This window comes from Myxocyprinus asiaticus, chromosome 42, assembly GCF_019703515.2.
Source record: "Myxocyprinus asiaticus isolate MX2 ecotype Aquarium Trade chromosome 42, UBuf_Myxa_2, whole genome shotgun sequence".
Taxonomy (NCBI): domain Eukaryota; kingdom Metazoa; phylum Chordata; class Actinopteri; order Cypriniformes; family Catostomidae; genus Myxocyprinus; species Myxocyprinus asiaticus.
Window position 1 is genome coordinate 19,961,950 of NC_059385.1, and position 27,132 is coordinate 19,989,081.

The window sequence follows — 27,132 nt, forward strand, 5'->3', positions numbered from 1 at the left end:
CTTGTTTCTTTACCTTTTTTTTTTCTTTTTTTTTCTTATTTTAGTGGCATTAACATTTACAGATAGCAGATTGACAGATGGATCAGTTACATTACATGAGTCCTGTCAACCACCTCTGCTAAGAGAAGATCACATGCTTTGACCCTTTCATATGCAGAGAAATGAGTTCATGCACAGCACATATTCACTCTTTCAGTTAATTACACCCAAATAAATGAGTGTTGCACTCTAAAGAGAGTGTGAAAATGTGAGGCTGATGAATGTTCCAATATTGTCCAATAGTGATTCATTAAGAGTGAATAAAACCACTTGCGTAAAGAGCCTGCTAGAAAGAGTAAAGTATGTCCCTTCTCCTCTCCCTGTCAATCCGATCAACCTCCAAAACAAACAAGCCGTCTGCTAAATTAATAGGGATTTAAATGTATCCAAGTGGCTCGAGTGTTTTGATTACGTTCACCAAAATTCATTCAGATCCATTTAATGATTCAGTGACCATTTCTGGTGATGCTGAGTGTCTTGTGTGAAATTAGTTATTCACTGAATCAACGATCAAAAGAACATTTTAATCTAACCCTAACCCTAAATCAATTTTAATAATTGGATGTGTACAGACCTACAAAGAGACTTAAGTAGAGGTTTTAAGCTTTATATGAACAAAGCAAAATCTATAATTTCCCTACAGTCTGAGAGCTGCTGAGCATGACTTTTATCAAAAGACAACAATAATAGTCTTATAATAATTATGAGTTTCAATAAAGTCTGTACGTTGTCATGTATAAAAAAGCATGTCTACTTATCTATTCGCTTCAGTAAAATGCCTAAGTGTTCTAAGAACACAGCAGATCTATCTTTTTCCTACAGTTTGTCGACTGCACACCAACATAGAGGTAAAAATCAGGAGCTGATATTAAAAATAGCTTCACATATTTAACACAGATCTAGTAATCTGCTTAAATTGGTAAAAACAACAGATCAAACTATTACCTCACAAACACAATGTAAAAAACATAACTTAATGAAGACTCATGCACTGATATAAACTCCAGATACAATGTGTGCTTAAAAGAAGGACTGTCTTTTTTTCCCTGCAGTGCATTTCACATAATGCTGCCAATAAAGTACGATATGCCGATAAATAACTCTCATTTTTGTGTTCCTCGTCTCTAGATTATTCATTTAGATCAACATCAATGCCCATAAAAACATGGATAAAATAGCATTGTTGAAAGCAACTTTGTAGAAATGAACAGAGCCACGCTGATTAGACTGTCTGATCCCACGTCCCCTGCGGCTGCTACACTTGGCTATTGTCTACTGTAAGTGTGAACTCTCTATGTAGTGTTTAATTTAAACACTCCTCCAAAATGCCATAAAATGGCTACATAACAATTATTAAGTAATTAACTAAGTAATCATTTAGCTTATAGCTTTTTCTGAGGTGACAAAGTTATTTGATTATTTCAGTGAAATTCTTTAGAGGTTAAATGTGTTTGTTTTTAATCAAACTGATAAGGATTCCTCAAAAGATAAAAAAAAATTCTGCAAGTTTATTAATTATTAGTTGATAAGGTGTTTGACATGACCCTTAATGATGGTGAATTACTACCTTGTGCTTTAGTTTTATCTGTGTAATTAAGGAGAATGCAGGACTGATAAGAACATACATTATCAGGTTTTCATTAGAGACATGGAAGTGCTGATATGTTTCAGGCTTATATGACTGTGTAAAAATCTTAAGGACAGATGTTTCTGGTGTTGATGATACTCAACCTGAGTGAGATTAACAGCAGGCTACTTTATTAAGTCAGATGAGTAAACTGATTAAGCAAAGTGAGTCAAACTGTCTTGAATAAATTCAATAAATCTTACACAGATGTAGGTATATTAATTTAAAATACAGTGTACTTGATTTTATAGGCTAAGGTCAATGTGACATACACACTCACAAAGCACTCAAGATCTATTAGCAACTGTCAGAATTAGACTTAATGTTATAAGTCTATAAGTCAATAAGCCAAATCAAACAAGACTACAGAAAGTAAAAATGCTCACCTCTGTAACTGCAGACAAAAAAAAAAAAAAAATGTCTGCCATCTCAATACCTGTAGTACATTTAATTTAAAGCACCAAACCAATGGAATACAAGTTAAACACCAGGCAATTCCCCAGCACTCATTTCCAGAGTCAGAAATAGCTGAAATGCAAAACAAAGACAAAGTTCTGTGGACTAGAAACAGTCAAATAAATTAATGCCATTTTATTTTATTTTTTTTTGAGTTTGAGTTTGAGTTTGAGGAAGCCTATGTATAATTCAGTGTACTTAAAAACATAAAACATACAAATATATTTAACACATATGGCATTGAGCAAAGGACTGCTTTTGTACTGTATTTTTTTCAAGTATGTTGAAGTGACTTACATTGGCTTACACTGACACCTAGTGGCCTGGATGCTGCATCATTCAAACATAGTAGTTTCCAGTTACCAGTGCCATTGTAGAAACGTATTATGCACAAGTGTCCAATAACAAGGCAGTTACTGAGATTAAGCAAGTCATACTCAGCTGGTCATGTGATCCTAACATGGTTACCCCTGTGAGAATCAAATAGCTTTTTATAAGGTTACTGATAATGAATGCACTCTATGAACTCTTCATCTCACATGAGTGGTCATTAGGCATATTTTATACATATGTTTCAATATTACAATCTTTTTAAATGAGGAAAAATACTGAGTGCACATTTTAAGAATACAATTTCTGCATCAATGTTGCAGCGGTGTGTGTTTGTTTATTTGAAGGATGTTCCTGTCAGCTGAATTATTTTCGCTCAGTGCCTCTTCTGGGCCAATTAACAAGGATTCAAAATATCTTCTGGTGCTTAGAACCTGTCTATGTATATCATTCTCATCTGAGTGTGTATGTGTGCGCAAACAGGCCAGAAGGAGCCTCTATTCTTTGTCATTAACAAGCTACAACACGACCAATGACGTCTCAGCAGCACTGAGATCGTTGTCGAGGGTTTATAGTCACGTCTGTTCTCTGATCTTGCTGTCTAGAGTCACCTAGCAACTCGAGACTCCCACAAGCCCCTTATATTCCTCTCAGAATGTGGATTGCAAAGATGATTTGAGAAAAACCAAAATATTTATTCCACTCAGTAGCATGTTTCCCAGACAACATTATATGTGGAGAACTTGAAAGCTGTTATTTCTTGTTCTATCGTGATGGAATATCATAAGTAGATAAAGTAACCAAGGCGAGAGTGGAGAGAGAAGAGAGTTTTATCTTGGCTTATCATTCTGGTGAATTCTTTTCTTTTGTGGAGAAGGGATTTTGCTTGCTCAACATGATTAAATCTGTGTTACTGAGTCACACTTTTTTTCTGATGCCTTGTTAAGAGAAGAACCAAAGAAAAACAAATCTTCTTTGAAGGTCCAAAAGCACATTAAGGCAGCATAAAAGTAATCCATAAGACTCCGGTGGTTAATTTCATATCTTCAGAAGCGATATAATAGGTGTGGGTGGGAAACAGATCATTATTTAAGTCCTTTTTACTATAAATCTCCACTTTCACTTTATTCTTTTTTTTGCTTTTGCCGATTGGCATTCTTCATGCATATCGACACCTACTGGGCAGGGAGGAGAATTTATAATTAAAAAGTACTTAAATATTGATCTGTTTCTCACCTACATTTATCATATCACTTCTGAAGATATGTATATAAAAACTGGAGTTGTATGGATTACTTTTATGCTGCCTTTATGTGCTTTTGGAGCTTCAAAATTGTCTTATTATTCTTCTAAAAATCTTAATTTGTGTTCAGTATGTGGGTGACCAAATGATGAGAGAATTTCCATTTTTGTGTGAACTATTCCTTTAAAAGTCCACCCAAAAGAATATTGCGGGCTGTCATTTCAATCCGATGGCAGTGGATAGTACCTCACATAAAAAAAGGCCTAAATAGTACCAAAAAGTATCATAGAATTAGTCCATGTGAATCCTGCATCATATTCCAAGTCTTGAAGCAACCCGTTTTCACTAACAATGAGTCAGATACTGACTCATGGGCAAGTGCTTTGCATTCTAATAGAAAACTTTGACATCGATAGGCTGACACGAAGGGCATCGTAATTTTAAAATCGTATGATTTTCATTTAATTTGAACCCTGCAAATTTATTCACAGCAGTTAATGTTTAATCAACAACATTAATTAGTTTGCTTTGGTTAATGTTGAATCCGTTTTTTTCTTTACAGATTCCTCTTTGCTGACGTGACCTGTTTCCTTCCGGGTGCATTCTAAGTCTTCCGATCACTTTGTGTATAAAACAAATTTAAGTCTTTATTTAACACTTTTGGTCATCCGCCTCACCAAAACCCACACTCATTTTAACAAATAAAAATTGCCACCTCGGTTTGATTTTCAGTGATGTCAAATGTCATTGGTTCTCAGGTGTCTCGTGAATGATTACGATGAGCTCAAGTTCGAAAGTAATTTTTGATTAAGATGTGACTGACTTCTTGGAGGGGTAAGGTTTTCAGTGATTAAAACCGTTGGTTCTGCCTTGTTCCTCACACAAAGCTATGTATGGCTTGGAATACTTTTATAGTGTTCTTTTTTTTGTTTGTTTTTTTGAGCAAATTATTGCGACTGTATTTGTATCTGCTTGTTACATCTTTTATATTGTTGTGAATTGGTTAGGTTTAGCTGCAGGGTTGGGTGCTCAAAATTAATAGTGTAATGCAAATAAAATTACTGTGACTAAATTTACCAGTCTGTTACATGTTTTATATTGTTGATAATTGGAATGGGGTTGGGTAAGAGAATGTAAAATATTTATTTGATTGCATAATGTAATACACAAATATTGTAAAATACAGTATATTGTGGTTAAAAGCGATAATATATCAAGATTGACAGTGACACATCCCTTTTAAGATTGCCCTGGGCATGCTACGTCAGGAAACAGACATCGAAGGCTGCTTTTGGCATCTATTGATAGGCTGGGCTCGTGCACAAGTGTCAGTCTTTGATGCCTTGTGAGTGAGAATAGGTTGTTTGAAGTCATATGAGAAACAACCTGTAACAAGTCATTTTGGAGTCAAAATTTTTACATCCTTTGTGCATTCATGAGTGCTCTAAGAGAAGCTTGTTTACAGTTTCCGTGTTCACACAATACCTTGTGTTGAGCTAACAATGTAATGGTTACTTGTGTAACCTCCGTTCCCTGATGGAGGGAACGAGACATTGTGTCAATGTAGTGACATTAGGGGTCACTCTTGGGAGCCCGAGACACCTATGGTCTTTGATAAAAGGCCAATGAAAATTGGCGAGTGGTATTTGCATGCCACTCTCCCGGACATACGTGTATAAAAGGAGCTGGTATACAACCACTCATTCAGGTTTTATGCTGAGGAGCCGATATAAGGTCCTGCCATTTCAGTGGGTAGTTCAGCATTGTGGCAGGAGGGACACAACGTCTCGTTCCCTCCATCAGGGAATGGAGGTTACACATGTAACTATGACGTTCCCTATCTGTCACTCACTCGATGTTGTGTTGATGTAGTGACACTTGGGGTCCCTATATGAAACACCACAATTGGCTGAACTGTGTTATGTGAACTGGTGGTGTGTGGTGGGCAGACTACTGTGTACCTCATAGCCAGCACACCAGGTCGACATGTAACCTCCCCCAACATAGTTATGAGTGTCGAACGGCCCTTTGGGGACAAGTCGACTACCCAAAAGATAGAGACAGGCTAGCCCAGTCATGGACTCGTTTCCCCTTTTTTTTCCCACTCCCTAAAAAAGAAGGGGGATTATCTGACTGGGCCGCCAGGTCTAGTCGGAGGGTGTCCCTCCCAAGGGGAAGACACCGCGGAGACCACACCTCGCCCGAAGAGGGGGGGGGGTATTTAAGTGGGAAAATACGTCACATGGTCTTTCCAACCATGTGGAGAGTCTTCAAGGTAGATCCTACCCAGCGGGGGAGGAGTTACTACAAACATGGAGACTGGGGCAGAGGGGCTCTGCCCAAGGAAGATGCAGTTTGCCAACAGGGAAACGAATTAGCGGAAATATATATCGCATGGTGTTAGCCTTACAGGGAACCGCCACATTCGGAGCACCTACTCCAGAACAGGACTAGTTAGCACGTGTACTGGGCCGGCAGCGAGTCTCTCTGAAAACTCGACTGCCACAGGGCTTGGAGAAAGTCAACCAGGGAACAAAGTTTGTGAACACTACTGGGAATTAATGGCGCACGTCTTCATCTCAAAAGGAGGTGGAAGGCGCTATGTGCAAGCGATACACCTGGCCGGCTATCCCGAGCTTATCTGCTTGTGTTGCGTGCCACTACCTGGGACGAGACCGGTTCCACCCGGAGGTTGTAGAACCTTGCAAAGGTGTTGGGTGTTGCCCAGCCTGCTGCTCTGCAAATGTCTGTTAGAGTGGCACCCCTGGCCAGGGCCCAGGAGGCCGCTACACCCCTGGTAGAATGGGCTCATAGCCCTACCAGAGGCGGCATGTCCTGGGCGTGATTTGCCATAGTTATGGCATCAATGAGCCAGTGGGTGATCCTCTGCTTGGAGACAGCGCTTCCTTTCCGCTGTGCACCAAAGCAGACAAAGAGCTGCTCAGAGATCCTGAAGCTCTGTGTGCAATCCAAATAGATGCGTAAAGCGCGCACCGGACACAGCAATGACAGGGCTGGGTCTGCCTCCTCCTGGGGCAGCAGTTGCAGGTTCACCACCTGGTCCCTAAAAGGGGTCGTGGGAACCTTGGACACATAGCCCAGTCGGGGTCTCAGGATCACGTGAGAGTAGCCTGGACCAAACTCCAGGCATGTTTCGCTGACAGAGAACGCTTGCAGGTCTCCTACCCTCTTAATGGAAGTGAGTGCAGTCAGGAGGGCAGTCTTCAAGCTCGGCTGACTGCAAAGGCTCAAAGGGGGCTCTCTGTAGACCCTGAAGAACTACAGAGAGGTCCGATGAGGGAACGAGGTGCGATCTGGGGGGATTCAGCCTCCTGGCGCCTCTTAGGAACCTGATGATCAGGTCGTGCTTCCCTAAGGACTTACCGTCGACTTTGTCATGGTGTGCTGCTATGGCGGCAACTTACACCTTCAAGGTGGAAGGGGACAGCCTCCCTTCCAACCTCTCCTGCAGGAAGGAAAGCACTGATCTGACTGCGCATCTCTGGGGGTCTTCCCATCAGGAAGAACACCACTTAGCGAACAGACGCCACTTAAAGGCACACAGGCGCCTCGCAGAGGGGGCCCTAGCCTGAGTGATCATGTCTAACACTGTGGGTGGTAGGCCACTTAGGTCTTCCGTGTTCCGTCCAGGGGCCAGACATGGAGATTCCAGAGGTCTGGTCACGGGTGCCAGATGGTACCCCGTCCCTGAGAAAGAAGGTCCTTCCTCAGGGGAATTCGCCAGTGGGGGCTGTCGTGAGGAGCATGAGGTCCGAGAACCACATCTGGGTGGGCCAGTAGGGTGCTACCAGGATGACCTGCTCCTCGTCCTCCCTGACCTTGCACAGGGTCTGTGCAAGTAGGCTCACTGGGGTAAACGCATATTTGCGCATGCCAGGGGGCCAGCTGTGTGCCAGCGCATTTATGCCGAGGGGGGCCCTCGGTCAGGGCATACCAGAGCGGGCAGTGGGGAGGATTCTTGGGAGGCGAACAGGTGCACCTGTGCCTGTCCGAATCGACTCCAAATCAGCTGGACCACCTGAGGGTGGAGTCTCCACTCTCCCCTGAGGGTAACCTGTCGTGACAGCGCGTCCACTGTAGTGTTACAACGAGAGCACAGACTGCCTTGGTGGTTGACATATGCTACCATTGCCATGTTGTCTGTCTGAACTAACACGTGCTTGCCCTGGATCAATGGCCGAAACCTCTGCAGGGCGAGCAGAATTGCCAACAACTCGAGGCAGTTGATGTGCCAATGCAGTCGCGGGCCCGTCCACAAGCCTGCGGCTGTGTGCCCATTGCAAAAAGCACCCCAGCCCATTTTGGAGGCATCCGTCATGACCACGACATGCCTGGAGACTAGTTCTAGGGGAACACCTGCCCATAGAAACGAGAGGTCGGTCCAAGGGCTGAAAAGACGTGATGACCACGCGATGTGTCCCACGGCGCCATGCCCATCTCAGGACTCGAGTCTGAAGCCAGTGGTGAAGCGGTCTCATATGCATCAACCCGAGTGGGGTGGCCATCGCTGAGGATGCCATATGCCCCAGGAGCTTCTGAAAACGTTTCAGTGGAACCGCTGTTTTCTGTTTGAACACCTTCAAACAGACCAACACCGACTGGGCATGCTCGTTCGTGAGGCATGCTGTCAAAGAGACTGAGTCCAACTCCAAACCGAGAAAAAAGATGCTCTGAACCGGAAGGAGCTTGCTCTTTTTCTAGTTGACCCGAAGCCCTAGTCAGCTGAGGTGTGAGAGCACCAAGTCCCTGTGTGCGCACAACATGTCCCGAGAGTGAGCTAAGATTAGCCAGTCGTGGAGATAGTTGAGAATGCGTATGGCCACCTCCCGTAGCGGGGCAAGGGCTGCCTCTGCGACCTTCATGAAGATGCGAGGAGACAGGGACAGGCCGAAAGGGAGGACCTTGTACTGATCTGCCTGACCCTTGAATGCAAACCGCAGAAAGGGTCTGTGTCGAGGAAGGATCGAGACGTGGAAGTACGCGTCCTTCAGGTCTACCGCCGCGAACCAATCTTGATGCCGGACGCTCGCCAGAATGCATTTTTGTGTCCGAATCTTGAATGGGAGTCTGTGTAAAGCCTGATTCAGTACTCGCAGGTCCAAGATTGGCCGCAACCCACCGCCTTTTTTCGGTACGATGAAGTAGGGGATGTAAAACCCCTTCTTCATCTCGGCCGGAGGGACAGGTTCTATCGCGCCAGGGGCCCAGGGGCATTCTCTGCAGTGCACCACTGGGGGGGGGAGCCGCTGAAATGCACCGTCAGATCCAGCAGAGGTGAATGAATAGTCGTGGGAATTCAGCTCAGTGAGCATGACCGTTCGGCTCCGAAGAAAAAATCTGAATGAGTGGTTGCATACCAGCTCCTTTTATACCCGTATGTCCGGGGGAGAGGCATGCAAATACCACTCGCCAATTTTCATTGGCTTTTTATCAAAGACCAGAGGTGTCTCGGGCTCCCAAGAGTGACCCCTAGTGTCACTACATCGACACAACGTCGAGTGAGTGACAGATAGGGAACTAGTTTCATGTGAACACGTATATTGTATTGAAAAGACAGCCCATGAAGGTCATTAAAATATGTACTTTTGTGTTGCAGATAAGAAAGAAAGTCATATGGGTTTGGAACGACATGGGGGTGAGTAAATTATGAAAGAATGTTCTCTTTTGGGTGAACTATTCTTTTAAAATACCTTTTCCTATGCCTGATTAATGTGCATAGATCACTTAAAGTAAGCCATTCATACAGTGCGTTGATTTCGCCTTAAAAGTGTAAACACTGTGGCTCTGTTGTGCTTTCAACATTAGTCTCTTTGTGTAAGCGGCCTTACATAGGAACATTGGCTCAACCCTAAACATTGACATACAGAGAAATTGTTTCAATTTCAGGAGATGGAGGGTGTTATGATATACTGTAGTTGGGGGAACAGGGTTTGTGTGGTTTTCACAGCCCCCTGCTTAAAGATGTTGTAATTACATAATTCTGCTGCCAAACAGCATCTTTCATACTGACCACTATTCGAAGTTATCCGTGTATTCTGATTTATTTATTTTTTTTCCAAAGGAACATATTAATCACAAATATTTTATTTTATTATAGCAGATTCTTGCAAGTGACCTATTTTTTGGGGATGGCCTGCACCAACTGTGCAACTGCCACAAAATAAATGGGATTGCTAACGAATAGCTTAATAAGTGTACTGCACAGTATTTTTAATAAAATTGACTGCTAAATAACTGTTTACTTACCTACAAGATCTGAAGAATAATACCTCAATAAAAGCTTAAAAATGTAAAGAGATTTTTTATTCAAATTTACCTATATGCTGGACTGACCCATTTCCCTGAAGCAGCATAATGTTAAATGTCTTATTCAGTGGCAAAACGGTGATACAGCAGGACTGCGATTTCAGTGACTCTAAAAGTGCTGGTTCATCCTCACCTCTTAGCAACCTTGACACCAAAAGTATAACCTCTCCAGAAACAGCTTGGAGCTGTTACCAATAAGCTATCTTCAATCCCTCATGCCTGTCAAGACCTCCCTTTGAATATTCAGAGAAATTTAGAAATAGTGAGCTAAATAGAACAAAATTAGTGAGCTATGGATTTCAGGTCAGCCCCTGCAACTGTTTGCTTGTGGATGTGTGGTCTTGTGCCCTTTGTGGCTTTGCAGCTGAATGTATGTGCACTCTTGTGTGTCAGTATCTGTGAGCATGTGTGTGTGGCTCTAAGTGTGTGAGCTGTGGCCCTCCGCTGGGATCTGTCATGTCATATTCTTATCCAACTAAAGGCCGACCTTATAGCTCCAGAGACACATGCTGCTCCAATCACCAAGCAAAAGATTATTCCAAAACAATACAAGTAGGGTTCTATTAAAAATTATATCAACAAGTATAAAAAAAAATAAATAAATAAATAAATAAATTAAAAAACACACATCCTGTAAAAATTACAGTTTATGCAGAAGGATTCTAATAGGATTCTTATTTGACTTCATTAGGATCTTTTAGGATTGGATCAAAATTAAGGGTTGTACACCCCTGACTGTCATAAACTAAAAGCAGCTCAGGATTTCTGTAATGAACACTGGAACATTCTCAGCTGCATGCCCATTAAACACAACGCCTGAAAGTAAACTAAATTATTCATCTTTTAAACTAAACCATACATTATGCATGCAAATTCACTTCACTAACAGCATACAACATCATGAAGTGACCTCATCTTGCTTGATTTGCTGTGTTTCAGAGACTCAGGCTCATAACGTGAGTGTAATGCAGTTGCTAAAGGTACAACTCCCTCTCTCTCACTTTCTCTCTATGTCTCTTGGATTAGGGTTGGCTGTGAGTTCCACTTGATATTTGTCATGGAGAGAGAACCCAACCTCTCGAGCGCAGCTGTGGAGAGATGCTGACATTTGGGGTTCCTTTCACATTACACTCACTGCAGAGACTTACTTTGTAGTAGATTCTAAGTTGAGACAGAATCTAGTCCAAAATAGTGCATAGCCCCTGGCAGTGGCTTATTAATCAAATGAAGCTACCAGGGCATGAATAGCTCTGGAGTCTATTTGTGTTTAATACTGTGTTTCTACATATAAAGTTACAGTATGTGTGTTGGGGAAGCCACCAATTTAAATTAATGATAGGTTCTTATTGGTTCACTGAATACTTCATATATGTCATTGTTTGACTCTCAAAGCCTTTTAAGAAAGCCTGCAAGGACACAAGTTGTTTAGGACTTTGGAGACATGGAGCATGTGTCCACTTCACTTCGGGAGCACCAGAAGTGAAGCTGATTACTTTGAGACCAACTGCCTGTCTCTCTTCATTGTGTATCAAGACTATCAATTGGATACACAGTTAGCATAGCATGTGCTTACAATGCATAACTGTGAGAGTAGCCAGTGAATATTTGAGTATGTGTGGGGAGGAAGACTGGTTTGGTTTGGAAAAAACAAGGCAAAACATCCGTCTTTGTTGCATAACCTTGGATCTGTGGTTTATTTAGCTAAAATTCATCCATTGAAACTCCATATGTCAGTCCCATAGTACATCATAATGCTCTGACCTAACAGATGATAGCTGTCTATTTGGGAGATCAAGAATGAAGTGAAGTGTACCGCAACCTCACATCACATCATGTCCTAAAATGTTCATCTGCATCTTAGGGGCAAAACCTTTCATAACTAGTCAAGACAAGCATCATGTTCAATTTAATTCTTAAGCATTTTAGTAATGAAATCATAATGGTAATGTTTTAGAATTGTCTCTCTCTAGTTTCATAGTGCAAATTCTTCTTGGTAGTTTACAGTCACAGATGTCATGGAAGCTCCATTGCAAAAAATATCAAAAGTCAGACATAATACTGCATTAAAACCAAAAGGAGTTGTGACTCAGCATACCAGAGGGTGGAGAGTCAGGCATGAAAATTAGATACTTGGCATGGTATAGTCTTTCCCTTTGGGCTTTGTGTGGAAGCAAGTTGAGCAGCTTCCTGCATAATTCCTTCCCCTTGATTTTAGTCTTGAACTGGAACTGATTCCCGGGATTTAGAATGAGATTGAATCTGAGGCTGAATCTGAGATATAATCTTAGACTGAGTTGGAATCTGAGACATAATCTGAGCCTGAATCTGAGGCATAATCTGAGACTGAGCCTGAATCTGTCATATAGTCTGTGGCTAAAGCTGAGACAGAATCTGAGACATATTGTAATCTAAGACTGAGTTTGAGATAGTTTGTAACTCTGCATACCAGAGGGTGGAGAGCCAGGCATGAAAATCAGATACTTGGCATGGTATCGTCATTTCCTTTGGACTTTGTGTGGTAGCCAGTTAAACAGTTTCCTGCAGAATTTATTCTTCTTGATTTTAGTCTTGAACTGGGACTGAGAATTAATCTGAGGCTGAATCTGAGACATAATCTGAGACTGAGACGGAATCTGAGACTGAATCTGAGGCGTAATCTGAGACTGAGATGTAATCTGAGACATAACCTGAGACTGAGACATAAACTGAGACTGAATCTGAGGTGTAATATGAGACTGAGATGTAATCTGAGACATAATCTGAGACTGATTTTGAGAATGAATCTGTGAATTACACTGAGATTGAATTTGAGATTGAGCCTGAGACTTAAAATGAGTCTGAAACTGAATTTGAGAATGAATCTGTGGCTGTGACTGAGAATGAATCTGAGATTGAGCCTGAGACTTTATCTGAGGCTGAATTTGATGTTGACTTTCAGACTGAATGCGAGTCGTAATATTGGTGTTCAACTGGTGTAATTTGCGGTTATGAATGAGTGAGCTAAGTAAAGAAAGAGATTCTTCACATTGTTCTTCTCTCCTTTCTGGAGATGGAGGACACAGACTCTGGAAGAGCTCCCTGAATCTTCTCTCCTGTTGTCGGAAGTCATACTCCACACTAGGACAAAGATTGAGTAAGAAAAGTAGAGAAAAAATGAGAGAGAGGGAAAAATAGGGAAATGGAAAAGAACATAAAGTATTTGTATTTTTTTATGTTACTTTTATTTCGCATAGTTTATGGTTCTTGTGGTTTCTTTACAACAGTTGGTAGTCTCATTGGGTGTTGTCACCTGTAGATGGCACATGCAGTCTTCTGACAAGTGGTGCAGTTGCTAAGGTCTTGGCCAGTCCTAAAACATCGCCGGCTACATGGAAAGCAAGAGGGAATAAAAGACAAAAAGCATTGATGATTTTAATTATGTCCCAACTCCACATATTTTCAAAATGCATGCATGTGTTGTGCTCTTTTGGTAACAAGGTTCAGAACTGTGCAAATGAATAAATGTGCAAAACTGTTACATTGTGCTAATTGAACAAATTGTTCTCCCATTAACCACGGTGGTGGCAGCAGCACAGTTCATTCTATTAGCCAAAATTTCTGTAATTGAACATTTTTCATTGTGAAATATTCTTTTTCTTTGTTGTTTCTTTGACATTTTGTCTTAAAATAAAATTATTCTTGAGAAACAAGACATGTTTCCTCCCTTTCATTTAGAAGATTCAGCTCTTTAAGTTCAGGTCATATTTGACCTGTTTACTGTAACAGTTTAAACAATTAAAAAGTAATCTAAATCTTAATCAATATGTGTGGGGACATTTTCAATGGACGTCTATGGGATTTTTCGCTAATTTTTTTTAATTTGCCGGGCAGACATTTTAATTCTGAAATAAGAATCTTTTTTTAAATATAAACCGTTATTTGGTATTTGTTTCAAACAGATACAGAGTTTAAGTTTTATCATCTTTTTCACTCAAAATAAAGGGTTTACTGTACAGTTTATCTACTGTAAAAGAATGGTACCACCACTGACATACTGTATAGGTGGCACTCTTTCCAGATGAAAAGCTACTATAAAAGCTTGTGTTTGGTGTGAAAAATAAGCCTATGTCCATTTTCATATTCATTATCAAAAGGGAGGTATATCCGCAATATCTGTATATTTACTGTACTCTAACGGGACATTTTAGACCCGAACAGAAAAGTTGTTTGATATTTTCTTACAAAATGGAAGGGTTAATTATAGATTTAGTTACCCATCTGAAATTTAAAAAATCATTTGACACCATATTTGGACATCTGGTGTGGTACTACAGTGTTTCTCATACAGGGGTCCGTGGCATAATTGCAGGGGGTCCATAGAATCATCTAAAAAATATTTGAAAATCGCATTGTTGAGAGAGAGAGAGAGAGAGAGAGAGAGAGAGAGAGAGAGAGAGAAGATGCATCTGATCTGTGTAAAAATCGCACTGACAGAGATTGTAAGATAGGCATTAGGATACGAGAGCAGCTGCCTGACATCCGTTCAGCCACTCGGATGTCAAGACGTGCTCCATGAAGATTACCTCAACATCTACACATTGTATCACCGTGCAATGGGGCTTTTTTTTAATAGGGAGAATTTGTTTTAAGTAATGGTGTTAGTTTTCCATATTCTATTTATGTTTCATGAAAAAAATTTGACAAATAAGACATATCTGTTTATAACACATGTAACTCTGTGCCTATACAAATAAACAAGTTTGTCAGCAGCTAGAGTTTGTTAGCACAATAATGTTATGATGGACAGAATATTTAAACTGATTGCATAAAATGCTTTATAAAGGCAAAATACTCTATAAAGCCAAAAAAAAAAAAAAAAAAAAACTCTGAATAGGCTACTTTCAAACGCTACCATCTCTATGACTGATGTTAATGTTTGTGTGGAAGCATATGCATTTTGATGTGCAGCGTGTTTGACCGACTTACATCAGTTACGTATCATGTAAATAAGTAGTTTTGAATTATAAGTCTCAGGACCTTTAGAATGATTAAAAAAATTAATAATAAATGCGACTTATACTGGAAAAGACGATGAGTATATATATATATATATATATATATATATATATATATATATATATATATATATATATATATATTTATATTTTTACATGGTAATATTATTTCCAAAAATAGAAATAAAAAATCAGTTTAATGTTAAATGTCTTTAAAATACTGATCAGTAACAATAGAAATTTAAAGGTCAGTGTAATGTGAATCCTTGTCGACAAATTAACAAACAGATATAAGACAATTGATAGGAAATTCGGTGTTATAATACTGTTTTGTCAATGAAAGGTAAAGTTTTGATTAAATTTGATATTGGATGAAAGTTAATGTCTTTTTTGTGATTAATGTAATTGTATTGCAATGAAAATATTGAAAAGGTAATAATATAATATAAATGTAAATGAAGGTGCTAAATATACACTCACCGGCCACTTTTGGTATTAGGTACACCTGCACATCTATTTATTAATGCGATTATCTAATCAGCCAATCATGTGGCAGCAGTGTAATGTATAAAATCATGCATACATGGGTCAGAATCTTCAGTTAAAGTTCACATCAACCAACAGAATGGGAAAAAAAAATTGATCTCAGTGATTTAGAGCGTGGCATGATTGTTGGTGCCAAATGGGCTGGTTTGAGTATTTCTGTAACTGCTGATCTGCTGGGATTTTCTTGCACAACAGTCTCTAGAGCAGGGGTCGGCAACCTATGGCATGTGTGCCAGCATTGGCATGCCAGCAATGACGAGAGAGGAGTAGATTATTTTATTTACAGTTGCAATTGAAATTATTCAACCCCCCCAAGACAGTAAGGATTTACAAAGGTAAGCTTTTCTGATGACCCAGAATTTTTAAACTTTACATCTATATCAGTTGAGTGACACATTCAAAGTCATAGTGTGCATATATAACCTAATATTTGTAAATAGCAGGATTTTTTACAAATATAGCCATGTCATAATTATTCAACCCCTATTGCATGTAGCTGTTTCTTAAATATGTAAAGCTACACAAGTAATTGTTTTTAAACAAAATTAAGTCATCAATCTGCAATGGCACTTATTTAAGTTTTAAAATTTAAGTTTAGTGTTGTAAGCAAAAATGTATTTCTATGCAAAAACTGCAATTAAAAATAAGCCGTCTCAAAAGCTTATAGAGGAGATTACTTCGTTACACAAGAAAGGTCATGGCTAAAAGTACATTTCCAAGGCACTTCAATTTCCAATAGACAAAGTTGGCAGCACCATTCATACATTTTTTAAATATGGTACAACAGCAACCTTCTTGGGGTGTGGAAGAAAGCAAAACTTCACCAAGGGAAATGTTGACTTGAATTTTCAAGAAGTAATAGGAAAGGGGTAGGAAAGACCTGTAGAGTCCTGGAAGAAGGTTTTATAAGAGTATGACACTAAACTGAAAATGAGTTTTAGACCCATGGGTCAGCAGTACGTCTGGAGTAAGATGACAAGGTGATGACAAGAACGACACCATCCCCACAATCAAGCATGGAGGTGGGTCAGTCCTGTTATGGGGTGTTTTGCGGCTGCAGGAAATGGCTATCCTGACTATGTAACTTTCACCATGGATTCTTTCAGGTATCAGGCCATTTTGGCATGAAAAATGTGATGCCTTCAGTGTGTAAATGGAAGCTTGGTGATCACTGGATTTTCCAGCAAGACAATAACACCAAGGATACATCCAAGTTGTCCAAAATATGGTTCAGGGATAGGTCATGGAATGTCTTTAAATGGCCCTTTCAGTCCATCATTAAAATCATATTGCAAACCTTTGTTGGGATTTCAAGGAAGCAGTGGCAGCACAGAAACCAAAGAATGTCAATGAGCTGGAAGCTTTTGCTCATGAGAAATGTGTAAAAATTCTAATAGAGAGGTGTCCGAAGCCTGAGAACACTTATCTGAAACATTTATTTGCTGTTATTAAGGATAAAGATGCTCCACAAATGATTGACTTTTTGACATGACATTTGTGGAGAGAATAAGTTATTTTTTATTTTAACAATTGGGTAAACTGAACTCTTTGTTCTCAAAATCACTCAAATGAGTTTACTGTGGATTTAGTTGATGTGTTTTAATTCACATCACCAGAATGTATTGCTGGTCAGGGGGGTTGAATAATTTTGATTGCAACTGTATATAAATTCCACACCTGCATTCCAATCTACATCTTGATGTAATCGTTCCTCACGCAGCATATTCCTTTTCTGTCACTTACTCGACATTGTGTCGATGTAGTAACACTAGGGGTCACTCTTAGGAGCCCCAAACACCTCTGCTTTTTTTGAAAAAAGTCCATTGAGAATTGCCGAGTGGAATTTGCATGCCATTTCTCCGGACATATGGGTATAAAAGGAGCTGGTATGCAACCACTCATTCAGATTTTGTATTCGGAGCCGAGCGGTTGTATTCAGTGCACTGAATTCAATTCCCTTCAAAGACGCACCTCAAAACTGCTGGATTTACGGCGCATTTCAGCGGCTTCTCCCCCTCTGCACCCGTGGAGTGCAGAGAACGCCCCTGGGTGCTTCGGCAGAGCGAAAATAAGAGAGTATATTCTAAAAGAGTATATTTTCATTCACAAAAAGAGCAGCACACATGGAACGTCTTTTTAATGACGTCTTTCCATTTGTGTGTTATTCCTAGTTGCGGTCGTTATCTCTCCGCTTCTGACGGCCATGATCGCTGTCTTATGTGTCTGGGCACTGCCCACGCGGAGACATCGTTCGTGGATGAGTCATGTTCTCATTGCGAGAACATGACCATGGCAACATTGCGGTTGTGGCTTGCTCTCGTAAGAAAGCAAGCCACCCCAGCGGCTCTCCGCACCGGTCCTTCTACCTACGGGTTTGAGGTCGTGTCGGTTAGCACTGGGGGCGATTTGGGGACATCAATGGGACCACCTCTGCCGGGTATCCCCCCACGGACCTCCCATTCCCCAGCATGCTCGCTTGCCCCGGTTGGGCTCTCGCACAAGACCGCCGGCTCATCTCAGTGCGAGTTCGACTTCTCGTTCAGAGCTCGGGAAGATGATGAGTTATCGAGCGCAGCATCAGAGAGTGGGCTAGTCCAGTCTGATGCGGAGGCTTCGGCTGGGCTTCCTCCTTTGGGAACGGTTGCCCAGTCTCAGGCTGACGCAGAAATGATGGACATGCTTTCCCGGTTCCTTTCTTCCCGGGAAGTGCATGAGGAGCTGACAAGTTCATGGGAGGCACCTTCTACTGCCCGGTCCTGGTCTTTCAGCTCCCCCCTTCTCACTACCCTCGATGGTGGAGCGGCCAGGGGGTCTTCAATGATCCCCCTGGTAGATAAGGCGCTCGCGGTTCACTTGTGTCCACAGAGCACCACCACCTGGCATGGGTGCCTGAGGCTCCCATCCAGGGCCTGTAGGTTTACGTCGTCCCTGACGACTGTGACCTGCGGTACCGCTGGACAAGCTGCCTCCGCCCTGCACGCCTTGGCTCTCCTGCAAGTACACCAAGCAAAGGCGCTAAAAGGACTGCACAAGGGTAGTTCTGACCCGGGATTGATGCAGGAACTGTGCTCGGTGACTGACCTTGCTCTCCGGGCAATGAAGGTCACGGTGCGGTCTCTCAGGCAGGCAATGTCCACCTTGGTGGTCCAGGAGCGCCACCTTTGGCTCAACTTGGTCTAGATGGGAGAGGCGGACAAGGCACGGTTCCTTGATGCCCCCATGTCCCAGGTTGGCCTGTTTGGAGATGCCGTCGAGGACTTTGCCCAGCAGTTCTCGGCAGTGAAGAAGCAGATGGAGGCCTTAGAACATATCCTGCCCTGGCGTGGCTTAAGACCCCGCACCCTGTCTGCTCGTCATCAAGGGCATCCTCCTTCAGTAGCAACACTGGCTCTGCTGCAGCCCACCCCCATGGCCCGGCTCTGGTGTGGAGCCTTCCGCAGGAAGCAGACGCCACCCGTCTCGCGGCCAGCCGCTAAGAACCCGAGGAAGGCTTCAAAGCCCCCCCGAGATGGGCGACCCAGGGGCAAGGAGACCCGCTTCTCTGGGGTTGGTAGACAGACCACTCCATCCCCCGGTGGAGGGCAAAGAGGAGAATATTTTTGTTGCTGCATGCCCAGGAGGCTGCAGCACCCAAAAGCCTGACAAAAGAATGGTTCCATTGTCTCCTGGGTCACATGTCCAGTGCGCACGGCCGTCGTCATGACCACCATCCACCGTCCCATTTTGGCAGGTATGGCGCTCCAGTGGCGGACCCCCTCACCCCTGTGCGCCCAGCTGTGGCACAAACACGCCACACAGGATTGGTTCCGGTGGACTATGGGGACGAGATTCCTCCTCCCCCTTCCTCGGCCAATCTTATGTTGGGCGGCAGGAGCCAGGTAAGTGCTTTGATGTCACTGGACTCAGCATGGCCACGGGGCTCGAGTCTCCTCGACGTGGCACCTCGAGCTCCGTCCCACCGCGAGGCTCCACCCGCTGGTACGTCCAAGGTGATCATTCCCCTGGTCTCCCTTGCCTGGAGTCTGGGCGCATGGCTCGCGCTTTCAAACCTGTCACGATGGCTGACCCAGACTGTCCGATTCGGCTATGCGATTCAGTTCGCCAGGCACCTGTCCAGGTTCAGCGGCATCCGCTTCACCTCGGTGAAGGGCGAGAACGCCGCTACCTTATGTGTGGAGATCGCTGCCCTTCTGCGCAAGGACGCAATAGAGCCTGTCCCTCCAGCCGAGATGAAGAAAGGGTTCTACAGCCCTTACTTCATCGTACCGAAGAAAGGCAATGGGTTGCGACCAATCCTGGGCCTGCGAGTACTGAACCGGACTTTTCACAGACTCCCGTCCAAGATGCTGACGCAAAAATGCATTCTAGCGAGCGTCTGGCATCAAGATTGGTTCGCGGCGGTAGACCTGAAGGACAAGTACTTCCACGTCTCGGTTTTACCTTGACACAGACCCTTCCTGCGGTTTGCCTTCAAAGGCCAGGCATATCAGTACAAGGCCCTCCCCATCGGCCTGTACTTGTCCCCTCGCATCTTCGCGAAAGTCGCAGAGGCAGACCTTCCCTCGCTAAAGGAAGTGGGTGTCCGCATCCTCAACTAACTCGATGACTGGCTAATCCTAGCTCACTCTCGAGAGTTGCTGTGTGCACACAGTGACCTCGTGCTCCGGCACCTCAGCCGACTGGGGCTTCGGTTCAACTGGGAAAAGAGCAAGCTCTCCCCGGTTCAGAGCATCTCTTTTCTCGGTGTGGAGTTGGACTCAGTCTCGATGACAGCGCGCCTCATGAACGAGCATGCACAGTCGGGCTGAACTATCTGAAGGCATTCAGATGGAGGACAGCGGTTCCACTGAAACTTTTTCAGAGGCTTCTGGGGCATATGGCATCCTCAGCGGCAGCCACACCATTCGGGTTGTTGCATATGAGACCGCTTCAGCACTGGCTTCAGACTCGAGTCCTGAGATGGGCGTGGTGCCACGGGACACATCGCATGTCCATCGTGCCGGTGTGTCGCCGCCTCTTCAGCCCTTGGACCAACCTTGCATTTCTAGGGGCAGGGGTTCCATTAGAGTAGGTCTCCAGGCGCATCGTGGTTACAACAGACGCCTCCAAGGCGGGTTGAGGTGCCGTATGCAATGGGCACACAGCCGCCGGCTCCTGGACTGGCACGCGGCTGCGTTGGCACATCAACTGCCAAGAGATTTTGGCAGTACTGCTCGCCCTGCGGAGGTTTCGGCCATTGATCCAGGGCAAGCACGTGTTGGTCCGGACAGACAACACAGCGACGGTAGCGTACATCAACGTTAAGGTGGTCTATGCTCCCGTTGCATGTCACAACTCGCCCGCCGTCTCCCCCTCTGGAGTCAGCAGTGCCTCAAGTCGCTATGAGCCACTCACATCCTGGGCGACCTCAACACCACAGCGGACACGCTGTCACGTCAGGTTATCCTCAGGGGATAGTGGAGACTCCACCCTCAGGTGGTCCAGCTGATTTGGAGTCGATTCGGTCGAGCACAGGTAGACCTGTTTGCTTCCCGGGAATCCTCCCACTGCCCGCTTTGGTATGCCCTGACCGAGGCACCCCTCGGTATAGTTGCTCTGGCACACAGCTTGCCCCCTGGACTACGCAAATACGCATTTCCCTCAGTGAGCCTACTTGCACAGACCCTGTACAAGGTCAGGGAGGATGAGGAGCAGATCATCCTAGTAGCACCCTACTGGCCCACCCAGATGTGGTCCTCGGATTTCACGCTCCTCACGACAGCCCCCCCCCCCCCTTGGAAGGACCTTCTTTCAGGGACACGGAAGACCTAAATGGCCTACCACCCGCGGTGTTAGACATGATCACTCAGGCTAGGGCTCCCTCTACGAGGCGCCTGTTCGCTAAGTGGTGTTCTTCCCAATGCGAAGACCCCCAGAGATGCGCAGTCGGATCGGTGCTTTCCTTCCTGCAGGAGAGGCTGGAAGGGTGGCTGTCCCCCTCCACCTTGAAGGTGTATGTAGCCACTATTTTGGCTCATCATGATGCTGTAGATGGTAAGTACTTGGGGAAGCACGACTTGATCATCAGGTTCCTGAGAGGTGCTAGGAGGTTGAATCCATCCAGACCGTGCCTCGTCCCCTCGTGGGACCTCTCTGTAGTCCTTCGAGGTCTACAGGGAGCTCCCTTGGAGTCAGCTGAGCTTAAGGCACTCTCTTTGAAGACTGCCCTCCTGACTGCGCTCACTTCCATCAAAAGGGTAGGGGACCTGCAGGCGTTCTCTGTCGGCGAATCATGCCTGGAGTTCGGTCCGGGTTACTCTCACGTGATCCTGAGACCCCGAATGGGCTATGTGCCCAAGGTTCCCATGACCCCTTTTAGGGATCAGGTGGTGAACCTGAAGCGCTGCCCTAGGAGGAGGCAGACCCAGCCTTGACATTGCTGTGTCTGGTGTGAGCTTTACGCATCTATTTGGATTGCACGCAGAGCTTTAGAAGCGGAAAGGAAGCGCTGTCTCCAAACAGAGGAATGCCCACTGGGTCATTGATGCCATCACGATGGCATATCAGGCTCAGGACGTGCCACCCCCTGCGGGGTTATGAGCCCACTCTACAAGGAGTGTGACGTCCTCCTGAGCCCTGGCCAGTTGTGCCTCTTTGGCAGACATCTGCAGAGCAGCAGGCTGGCCAGCACCCAACACCTTTGCGAGGTTCTACAATCTTGGGGTTGAGCCAGTCTCATCCCGTGTATTGGCAGGCACGAGCAGGTAAGTTCCGGGACAGCTGGCCGGGTGTACCGCTTGCGCATAGCGCTTTTCCCCTCCCTTGAGCTGAAGTTGTGCGCTCTTGACTCCCAGTCATGTTCACAGACTGTGATCCCTGGATGAATTTCCTCCTTAGCCCTCTGGCAGTTGAGTTTGCAGAGAAACTCGCTTCCAGCCCAGTAAGTGCACTAAAGAGACCCTGTACTGAGGTAGGAGCTCCACATGTGCTGGTTCCCCAAAGGCAACCCCATGTGATATCTTCCGCAAAATCGTTTCCCGTCAGTAAACTGCGTCTTCCTTGGGCAGAGACCCCTCTGCCTAAGGTCGCCATGCTCTGTAGAAACTTAGGGTAGGACCTACCATGGGACCTCTCCACATGACATACTTCTGACAAGACTCAGTAAGACCATGTGATGTATTCCACTCTAAATACCCCCCCCCTCCCCCCCCCACACTTTTTTGTAGGGGTGTGGTCTCCGCGGTATCTTCCCCTTGGGAGCGACACCCCCGATGTAGACACTTATGGCTCCCAGTCGGTTCACAAATTCCACTCTTTTTGGGGAGAAAAGAGAGGAAAAGAGGCCTCGGCTGGGCTAGCCTGTCCCTATTGTTGGGCAGTTGACTTGTTCCTTTAGGACCGTTCGACACTCATAAGAGCATTGGGAGAGGTTACGTGATGGCCTTGTGCGCTGGCTACGAGGCACACAGCGGTCTGCCTGTCACACACCGCCAGTTCATGTAACACAGTTCAGATAGTTGTGGCATTTTGTTAGGGACCTCTAGTGTCACTATATCGACACAACGTCGAGTGAGTGACAGATAGGGAACGTCATGGTTACTTTCGTAACCTCCGTTCCCTGATGGAGGGAACGAGACGTTGTGTCCCTCTTGCCACAATGCTGAACTACCCGCTGAAATGGCCGGGACCTGGTCTCGGCTCCTCAGCACACAACCTGAATGAGTGGTTGCATACCAGCTCCTTTTTGTTTCTTTTTGCTTTCCGAACAATACGTGATGTAATAAGGAAAACACCACTATTAATCCTTGGATTTCCAACTCAGCATACTGGTAGCCTATACCCTACTTAAACCATGGTCACACTCAAAATTACATGAAACGATTAAAAGAGAAAACATAAACCCACATTGTGTGGTTCAAAAATCTTTTCAAGTCTATTCAAAATATAAATGAAACCTGAAAATAAAGCTTTAGGATTTTGCAGGTCCAATTCACCGAAAAGGGCTAAATAACTGATCAGCTTGTGATGTGCAAGTCTAGTCACACTTTAATAGTGTTTAGTCTCCCATTCAGCTGATGAAAACACGCTGCGTGATCATGAGGAAGGATTAAATCAAGATGTAGATTGGATTGCAGGTGCGAAAAACGTCATAAAAATAAAACAGCCTGCTACTCTCTCGCTGTTGCTTGCGTGCTAGTGATTACATGATTACAATGACATAAAATGTTTTTTTTTTTTTTTTTTTTTTTGTCGGCACAGCCATTGACCAGGAAAATTAAAAACAGCACTCCATGTCAAAAAGGTTCCCGACCCCTGCTCTAGAGTGTATAGGGCAGGGTTCCCCAATTAATTTTCAGTGAGTGCCAAATTCTGTCAACAATACAAAGTCAAGGGCCATGGCTGTCGATGTAATGACAACTTTTTGGTGCTGCTGCTGCTATTATTATTATTATTATTATTATTATTATTATTATTATATAGGAAAATGGCCAGACTGGTCCTAGTTGATAGGAAGTTGACAGTAACCCAAATAACCACATGCAACAACAGTTCTAAGCAGAAAAGCATTTCTGAACAAACAACATGTCGAATACTGAGGCAGATAGGCTACAGCAGCAGAAGACCCCTCTGGGTACCACTACTGTCAGCTTAGAACAGGCAACTGAGGCTGCAGTGGGTACAGGCTCACCAAAACTGGACAGCAAACGTTTGTAAAAACATCGTCTGGATTTCTGCTCAGCTACACAAATGATAGGCCCACTGCAGCCTCAATTTTCTGTTCTTTGGCTGACAGAAGTGGAACCCAACGTGGTCTTCTGGTGTTGTAGCCCACCTGCCTCAAGATTCTGCTCACTAGAATTGTTCAGAGGGGTTATCTGAGCCTTTATGTCAGCTCAGATCAGTTGAGCTGACCAGTTGAGCTGACATACCAGGCCAGGGGGCTCAGGGGGTCCTTGAGACTGGTTTGAGATATGATGGGGGTCCAGTCCTCAAAAAAGGTTTAGAACCACTGTGGTACTACATTTATAAAAAGTATGACATTAATATCATGGTCACACTTTAAAGGAGAGTGTAAAAAAATTCTGTCTTGTAATATTTTGTTTCATGGAGTCAGGCCCTTAGTGAATTCACCACTTCAATTACGTTTAACACATCCTGTTCCCCAGTCACACTTGTCAGTTATCTGTTAATTTTGGAACAGCACCCTCTCTCTGTCTCTCACCCTTTGCTGAGTGCGTGGCTCATCTCCAGGTCCTGAATGATGTTGAGCAGAGTTGTGATTCTTTCCTTGTTGGCTTGCAGACTTGCCTCTACCATTTCTAATCTATGCTTAGAGTCCTGTGGCCTGCTGCAGTGTGGCGATGCAGGCAGCAACCAGACTGCAGAATGAGGGTGGTCATGTGTTAGGGAACAGCTGTCATTTGGGACAGAGCCAACAGCCTGTGAGATGGAACTGGATTGAGATTTCATCTGTGCCTTTGTGTTCTGGAGACTTTCAGCATTCTGTATGTGTTGGAGGATGACAGTGCCTGAGGGTGACAGAAGTGGCTTTTGATTAGAGGCCACATTTAGGCCTCTATTTTCAGTGCCCTCTATTACAAATTTAAAAACTGGGGCTACTGAAGGTGCAGAAGAAGGCTTAAGAGGCTGACATGCATTTTGAGCTCTCTGGGACACAAAGTGGGGTGGTTTGTTTGGCGGCTGAAGTGCAGGTTGGTGTTGTGAGACATTGATTGTTTGACATTCTGGTCCTGTTGCAAAATTAGCTTGTTTCTTTGACTCTGTGTCACTCAAAGGCTTAAATCCAGTCCTGGTGCATGTCTCGGCTTGAGGAAATGCCCTGATGGAAGCAATGGCTAGTAATGAGGACTCACAAGTGTCATTACTAAGCTGATTTTGGACAGACTGTCTGACAACTTCAGGCTCTGTCTGTCTGTGTGGCGTATTTGAATGAACACATAGTCTTTGTGATGCTGTCTTGACCCTGGGGCTTGTTTGAGAATGTTCTTTGGTGTACGAATGCACTTCCACCTCAGTCTGAGTTGTTGTAAATGCTTTTGAGAGGTTCTGATGGTTGATTGTTTGCGCTTTAAGTGTTGCTTTGTGATGGACTGACATATTTGGGGCATGTGAAAACAAGAGATTGTCATACTGGCTTTTTGACTCATGATGAGGGTATAACTGTGTGCCTTTATGCAATAATATACCCTGCAATAATGTGCTATTGGTGTTTGTTTTGTGCGTGTTAATAAATGAAGATTGCTTAGGTGTGTTTGTGAGATAAAGTGTGTTTTTAGGTGGACTTGTGTTGTTGTGTATCAATGCAAGACAACCTGAGTGAGACCCAGGGTGTTTATGTGTGTGCGCTGCCAATGGAAAATGTAAATCAGGGGGTGAGGTGGTGAATACAGGGTCTGTGTCAGTGCAGATTTGTGTAACGCTTTGAGGTTTCATGCTGGAATTTGTGTGTGAGCACACTGATCGTTTATTGCGCATGTCAAACTTGGACTCTAATCCATTCGGGAATTGTACCTGTTGCTGTGTGTTTGAAGCAGTGGAGGATATGACACTTTGATTCATACAATTCTGTCCTGTAGTTTGGTGTTTAACATTTGAATGTGAATGAAAATAGACAGAGGATTTAGAATGGATGCTTGTCTGATTCAGCTGTGAAAAATTTGGGCATTTGGGAAGTGTGTTATCATTTTCAATGCTTTGCAGTTTGGAGATCTGCAATGTGCCTATACTAGTTTCAGCTTTCACATTGGTTTGGGGCAACATCTGTTGTTTCGTAGTAGTTTTCAAAAGTTTGATGTGTGCTTTGTTCTGTGGTTGGGGTGTACTCAGAGTCTCTGAGTGTTTGAGATGGTTTCCTGTTTGATTCTGAGGATTGCTATTAGGGTTTTGATGGTTATTTGGTTTGATGTGTGTGTTTTCATGTGATGCGCTGGTACCTGTTATCTGTGTGCCAGCTAGTTTCTCAGTTGGGTCGCATTTGTGTGTATGTAGAGGGTGCAGAGTCATGGGGGGTCTGGGGTTGCATGGCGTGTGAGGCTGTACAGGAGGGTTGTGAGAGTTCATGTATGTGTTTATGGTTCTTGAAGGAGCTTTATCCTCTATTGTGGTTACAGCGAGATTGTGTGTAAGAGGAGCTGATGTGTGACCGGTATGATTAATGTGTGTGTCAGCACAAGAGTCCCTCTTGACAGCATGATGATTAGTGAGGTTAGATGCCTCACTCTGCTGAGCAGGCAGCAGAGATAGCTGCCTGTCTTTGCTTATATTCATGTTGAGGTAAGAATGAATGTTAGGGCTCATGGGGTGCTGGTCTGACTGAGTAGTACTGCAGTCAGTGTGTCTTTCTATATGCATGTTAACTCCCATGTCATTCACAGGGTAAAGAGGGGATGAATGGTTGGGCTGGTGTCCCAAAGAACCAATGGAAGTTGGAGAGGTAATTGCCCTGGTTTGGCTGTAGAGTCCAGGAGGTGCTGGATTCTGGCTCCCTCCACAAGTGCAGCAGATCATAATGTGAGGTCTGTGAGGGGGTGAGATTGAAGGTAATGTTACCTTCAAAGAATGCCCATGCT

General features: G+C 44.1%; 1 protein-coding gene across 1 annotated transcript; it reads right to left on the reverse strand.

The window, feature by feature from the left end:
- Positions 1 to 11,703: 11,703 nt before the first annotated feature.
- On the reverse strand, positions 11,704 to 26,583 carry LOC127433011 (uncharacterized). Its single transcript, XM_051684615.1, has 3 exons — positions 24,765 to 26,583; positions 13,312 to 13,386; positions 11,704 to 13,139 (listed from the first exon to the last, which is right to left on the reverse strand). Exons 1-3 carry the CDS (start codon positions 26,564 to 26,566, stop codon positions 12,518 to 12,520), a joined length of 2,499 nt encoding a protein of 832 aa, XP_051540575.1. The 5' UTR covers positions 26,567 to 26,583; the 3' UTR covers positions 11,704 to 12,517.
- Between the last annotated feature and the right edge of the window lie 549 nt (positions 26,584 to 27,132).

Bases quoted from the DNA above. Each gene is read 5' to 3' on its own strand.
- LOC127433011 (XM_051684615.1), bottom strand. From the start codon at position 26,566: ATGACTCTGCACCCTCTACATACACACAAATGCGACCCAACTGAGAAA. The intron at 13,387-24,764 runs GTGAGAGACAGA...CTTTCCATGTAG, and splicing joins AGCCACGCACTCAGCAAAGG to CCGGCGATGTTTTAGGACTG. The intron at 13,140-13,311 runs GTGACAACACCC...TCTTTGTCCTAG, and splicing joins ACTGCATGTGCCATCTACAG to TGTGGAGTATGACTTCCGAC.